Here is a 6,000-nt window from a genome sequence, read left to right on the forward strand (position 1 = left end):
AACAAATCCCCTCCACGCGCTGCGTAAATGGTGAGTGGAAAAAAACGCTCCAATTGACCTGCGGTGCAGAGTTTTATTCTGCGTAATCGCTGCTTATATGCTGTTGTTTTTCTTCATTGAATTCAATGGAGGAGGTGAAACCCACAACAAATAGCATTCTGATGCAGAAAAACACAACTCGGATGGGGGGGGAGGGGAGAAAATCTTCCTCAAAAGTCTTTGTGTTTTCCTCCAGGTCGGCCTCCTGAGATGACGTGTTACCCCATTTGACCGCTGCAGCCAATCACAGGCTGTAGCGGCGGTCACATGGGACGAAACATCACCCCAGGGGGCCAGCCCACTGGGTTGGTGCCGGTACCAAAATTATCCACGGCCCGTTATTGGGGCTCTAATGGTTACTCTAATACACTACTGTCTTACCAGACTCAAATGAAGGATTACCAGCGGGAATTGGAAGAGGCCAGAGCATCTCGGGATGACATCTTTGCTCAGTCAAAGGAGAATGAGAAGAAGCTGAAGAATCTAGAGGCAGAAATTCTACAACTCCAAGAGGTTTGTTGAGAATGAACCTCGGTAACTCATGACATGGTCCATGAACCCGATCATAATGTCCGGTGCACGACGTGAACTGCACAGGACTGTTCTTGGTTTCTTTTAGATCCTGAAAAGGTTTAGTTTACTTTCTGTTAACCATGTTCCTACTAACACCCACAGGAACTTGCAGCTTCTGAGCGATCCAGACGTCATGCAGAGCAGGAGAGGGACGAGCTGGCGGATGAGATCTCAAACAGCACCTCTGGAAAGTGAGTGTTATTCTAAGGACTGGTTTATTAGTGGTTTTCCTCATTCAGAAGGTATGTGGCTGTGATTACGTCTCTGCTGGACATAGACTTGACTTTCTTATCGCTGACAGGTCTGCCCTCTTGGATGAAAAGAGACGTTTAGAAGCCAGGATCTCCCAACTTGAGGAAGAGCTGGAAGAGGAACAGAGCAACATGGAGCTTCTCAATGACCGATTCCGCAAAACCACGCTCCAGGTGGGAGTACAGCCCCACGTCATGGCTGTGGCAGGGACCTTAGGATAGATACTTGTCTGTTGCATTCCATAGAAGACAATGACATCGCAGTGTCGTCATCCAGCTAGAGACCGGCATAACTTGAGAAAATTCTTAGAATTTTCTCAACCCTTCTGTTCTCACCTCCAGGTGGACTCTCTCAATGCCGAGCTATCCGGAGAGCGAAGTTCTGCTCAGAAAAGCGAGAACGCACGACAGCAACTGGAGAGACAAAACAAGGAGCTGAAAGCCAAACTCCAGGAACTGGAGGGGACCGTAAAGTCCAAGTTTAAAGCCACTATTGCCACCCTTGAATCAAAGATCGGACAGTTGGAGGAGCAGCTGGAACAGGAGGCCAAGTAAGGATCTGGAGAGGAGAGAGATGTGGCGCTACGTCCCATTGTAGAGATGTGGCGGGAACAAGATGAAGTCTTGTCTATAAAACGTGATCTCTTATCTTCTCCACCTACAGAGAGCGAGCCGCATCTAACAAGCTTGTGCGCAGGACAGAGAAGAAACTAAAAGAAGTGTTCATGCAAGTGGAAGATGAACGGCGACATGCGGACCAGTACAAAGAGCAGGTACGGGTCTAGATATTGAACACTGGGTGGATCACAGTTACCCACGCATTACTGAAATCAAACCCTGGTTAATTCTTCTATAGATGGAAAAAGCCAATGTCCGCATGAAACAACTGAAGAGGCAGCTGGAGGAAGCCGAAGAGGAAGCGACTCGTGCAAACGCCTCAAGACGCAAGTTGCAGCGGGAGCTGGATGACGCATCGGAAGCCAATGAGGGTCTGATCCGGGAAGTGTCCACCCTTAAGAACAGGCTGAGGTGAGGAAACCATATGGCGGTGGGTGGAAGAGGTAGGGATTACATCAACACTTGTCTATTGCGGGTAATACATCACATAGGAATGGAGGGAAAATCGCTTAATCAGAACAAAAGCAGATACACCTGGTGTTCACCGAGGAGTTAATAAAGATTAGAAAAACCGGTCTGCTTTCTTATAGAAATTGCATTACCCTTGTGGCTGAGGCTGGTATTGCAGCTCAGCCACTTTCACATGAATAATGTAATACTGGACACAGCCATGGGCAAAAGTGATGCTGTTTTTAAAAGGAAAAAAAAAACACGTGTATCACCACTTGCAAAGTCAAATGGGGCTAGTCTTATTTTTGCCGTCTTTGTAATATTATATTTTTTGTGTTTTATATTTTGAGGTGGACTGCCCATTTTTTTTGTAAATGTCCACTTTCTTTCTCTTTGATCTGATTTATTGTAGGCATCTTTTTGGGTATTTCCTGATTCGGTGGTTTTTCACTTAAAAAGAGGATCTGCCACCAGATTTTATAATACAAATTGAATACGTTATTAAATTGATCTCTTAGACCTGATGAAGCTGGTGTACTTACTTTGAAAAACCTGTGTAGGAATGGCTGTATAATCTCTTTTCAAAGTTGTCCTGTCTCATTAAAATGAGCATTTTATGAGACCAAGTATACGCATGATGTAATCTCAATCTCCTCACACCTACAGCGGACAATCTCCTATCCGTGTCCGTCCTTCCCAGTACAGAAATCTTGCACATTCTCAGTACAAGCTGCAGCTTTCCTGGTTCCACAGTAAGAGGGTCTGTCATTCAGCAGCAGTTTTAGTGTGGAATTACAGTTTCTAACTTCATCTGCTGTTTTCCCTTTTACTGCAGAACCAGGAAGACTGCAGCTCGTACTGCGCATGTGCGAGATTTCAGCATTGTGCGGGGAAGGAGGAACACTGATAGGAGCTTTTTCGCTCTAGGTGTGAGGAGATTGAAATTACATCATGCATGTACTTACAATGCTTATTTTAATTTCAGGCAGAAAAACTTTGATAAATGATTATACAGCCATTGTTACACAGATTTTTTCAAAGTAAGTACACCAGCTTCATCAGGTCTAAGTTATCTATTTAATAATTTGTGCAGTCTGTATTGTAAAATCTGGTGACAAATAAGTGGGAACCACCCTAAACATCCTTACATGTAATCTACACCAGAAGAGTCTGATTGTGGTAAATAATTGTGTGTTACCCCTTGCAGGAGGGGCGGTCCCATGTCCTTCTCAACCTCTTCTAGCCGATCCGGTCGCCGTCAGCTCCAAATAGAGGGCGTCTCCATTGATCTTTCAGATGACGAGACGGAGAGTAAAACCAATGAGGTCAACGACGCATCTGCTTCTTCTCCAGCTGAGTGACTTCCACCCTCAGTATTCCTCTGCCCCATTCTGGGCTGTCTAGGGAGCAAGAATGAATGGACGTTAAACTGCTGGTAGAAGCGCCAAGAGCCAGGCAGTCTGGAGGAGTCTGTATCGCACTTCTCTCCAGACTGCTATGGTTTTTCTAATGCTAAAACACAAATCCGTTTTGAACCCGTTTCTTGCAGAATTTCTCCATTTCTGCAGGAACGGGGTGGAGACCACCTTCCTTCACCCCTTTACACAGAAGGCAGGCATCAAAGATTTACCTTTTCTGACTCTACATTTCCTTTAAAGGCGTCTGTTTTAAGACTTTTTTTTGCTTTTTATTCTTTCTAGCATCATGTGGATAAACCAAGCCTACACTACATGTCCTTATCCTACGACGGGGGTGAAGGGAAGACGCGCGATTCCTACCCCGTTTTGCATGTTGTATCGGGTCCCTCTATTCCAGTCTGTGGTGGACTGCCGAACAGAATTTCCGTGACTAAACTGTGAATCTGACAGATTTTTATTATTTCTCACAGGAATCTGGGTCGGGCACAAGAGTGTACAAGTCGCCTGGCACCAGCTATTCCGCATTCTGCCAATACTGTGAGGTTGGTAGTTTGGATTAATTAAGTCCAAATTGCATTTCGATTAGCACTTTTCTCAGATTTCACTTGTGATTTTTAAAAACCTAAAAAGGATAAAAAAAATAAAAATATTTAATGACATAAACGGTGCCTTAGACACTTAGTCAATTTAGAATATTAATACATATCCACTTCTCCCAGCAGAATAAGATTACGTTACTGTACATTATATCATCTCTAGGAAGTCCGCTCAGAATTCAGTATTACTCGGAAAACGTGCTGGAAATATCATGTTTGTGTTTTTTTGTTTTTTTTGTATTAAATGCTTCATACTCTTCAGGTTTAGGAGGGGTGTTGTGTCGCCCCCTCCTGGACTAGTGAGGGTTAATACAGGTTATCTCTGTGCGCATAAGATGTCTGTCCAATTATTATATAATTTTTTTTAAATATGTTACAGCTGCCGAAATCACCTGCCCATCCCCCGGGATTTCCCTTTTTCCCCCTCACCCCCGTGTATATCCCATATTTCTAGACAATGAATTTTGTAAGACAATAAACGTATTCATTATAGAAATTTGTTTCTCGGCCTCTTATTGAAAGTCGTCGGAGGGGTAGTGTCGGCATAGAGTATTGGCGACAGATTGCATTGGCCGAATGATTGGTACAATGTGACAACTACGGGGCCACAGTCCTATTTCTCTACTAGAAATAATATCCAGGATGTAACGCAGTTGGATGTAATATGACCGTCAGTTCTGTAGGATATGGTCTATGGGAGAGTGGGGTCGAAAGAGTTGCTAATGTGACCCTGCCCCAAAATGGTACAACCCACCTATTCAGCCAGGTTATCCTGGAACAGAGCATGGGGGGAATTCATTTTCTTTCTACGCCATGTTTCAGGCATAGAAAAGTCAGAATTTGCGCAAAAAAATTAGCAAATTTGTGCCGCTCACAGTCGCTTACTATAAGTGGGCAGGGCTTAGCAGGAGGCGAGCGGCATTCTGACAAATTTACTATAATTTACACCAGAAACTGACAAACTATAGTGCAAATTTTCTCCAGTTTGTAGCTGCAGGAGTTTTGACTTCCTGGCACATGAACAGCTCGAGATGCACCTCTTACTCCACCGCTCTTACTATTAAGACTGGCGTCTGAAATAAACTCCCCCCATCGTGCGGCAGCTGCCCTTACACTTTAGATGGATGTCGGCTCGTTCAGCAGACAGCTATTCCTCCCGCTGCCCCCATATTTTCAATGGGGAGAAGGGAATAAGCCACTTCCAGACTCCCCTGAATTCCAACATGGCAGATGTTGGGGGGGGAGGAACGAAGGATCGGGAGGCAGCCAGCTGAAATCTGCGAGTTCGAATGACTTTCATCTGAGATGTATGGGACTTCCCGGCTTGCAATTGAACTGTGTTGACAAATTATGGGGTCATTAGAAAAAATAAGTACCGGTAACACTCAGAGCCCCATACTGAACCAATCTTCGAGATCGATGACACTTTATTGGAGGGGGGAGGTCCGGGTGTTGGAATACAGACAATTAAATACAAGATACTAGACTCACGAGATCATAACACGAGATCCTGCGCTTTCTTCATAACACTTCGTTCTAAAGCCTGGAAAATATATAAAAACTAAACAGTCTTCATCCAGGAAGCTTCTATTTTTTCATTCTCAACTTTCCCTGTTGATACATATGAAACAATAAGTTTGGGTAAAAGTGCAGGGGTTAAAGGGTTTGTCCTATCTGAGACATTTGTGGCATATCTATGGGATATCTCCATTCAGTTTACGGCTGCCTCACCTGGCGAAATAGGGGATGGTCGGGGGACACCTGTTCTCCTGATAAGTGGGGTACCAAGAGGTATTGAACCTTCCTTGGAGATGCCATAAGTGTCTCACATGGGGAAACCTCTAAATTGCTTAGTCTCTGGCTGGGAGGCAGCTTGCTGAGGCAGAAGCTTTCCCCTGACTCTACCGCCCCCATAGAAGCTTCACCCCATTACATGAATTATTTTCTGAGTTCCCTATTTATTAGTGAAGCGCTCTGCTCCTGATCCTGACCCCCTGCTTTTCTATTCATGATGGACCCACATGGAAAACCAAGAATTACACCATTCTTATTGAA

At 44.5% G+C, this 6,000-nt stretch overlaps 1 protein-coding gene across 3 annotated transcripts in view; it reads left to right on the plus strand.

The window, feature by feature from the left end:
• The window catches only part of MYH10 (myosin heavy chain 10), a 153,959-nt gene extending 149,518 nt beyond the window's left edge, over positions 1–4,441 (plus strand). For 2 of the 3 annotated variants that reach the window (XM_075847010.1, XM_075847009.1), the window contains exons 37-43: positions 424–552; positions 715–803; positions 914–1,031; positions 1,200–1,414; positions 1,528–1,636; positions 1,720–1,892; positions 3,139–4,441. In XM_075847010.1, coding sequence (XP_075703125.1) covers positions 424–552; positions 715–803; positions 914–1,031; positions 1,200–1,414; positions 1,528–1,636; positions 1,720–1,892; positions 3,139–3,292 — 987 coding nt within the window. In that variant the 3' untranslated portion in view covers positions 3,293–4,441. Of the gene's footprint in view, positions 1–423; positions 553–714; positions 804–913; positions 1,032–1,199; positions 1,415–1,527; positions 1,637–1,719; positions 1,893–2,916; positions 2,972–3,138 lie in introns of all 3 variants that reach the window. The other variant, XM_075847011.1, reaches the window with a different exon arrangement.
• The last annotated feature ends 1,559 nt before the right edge of the window (positions 4,442–6,000 follow it).

The sequence above is a fragment of the Rhinoderma darwinii genome, chromosome 13 (assembly GCF_050947455.1).
Source record: "Rhinoderma darwinii isolate aRhiDar2 chromosome 13, aRhiDar2.hap1, whole genome shotgun sequence".
Classification (NCBI taxonomy): Eukaryota; Metazoa; Chordata; class Amphibia; order Anura; family Rhinodermatidae; genus Rhinoderma; species Rhinoderma darwinii.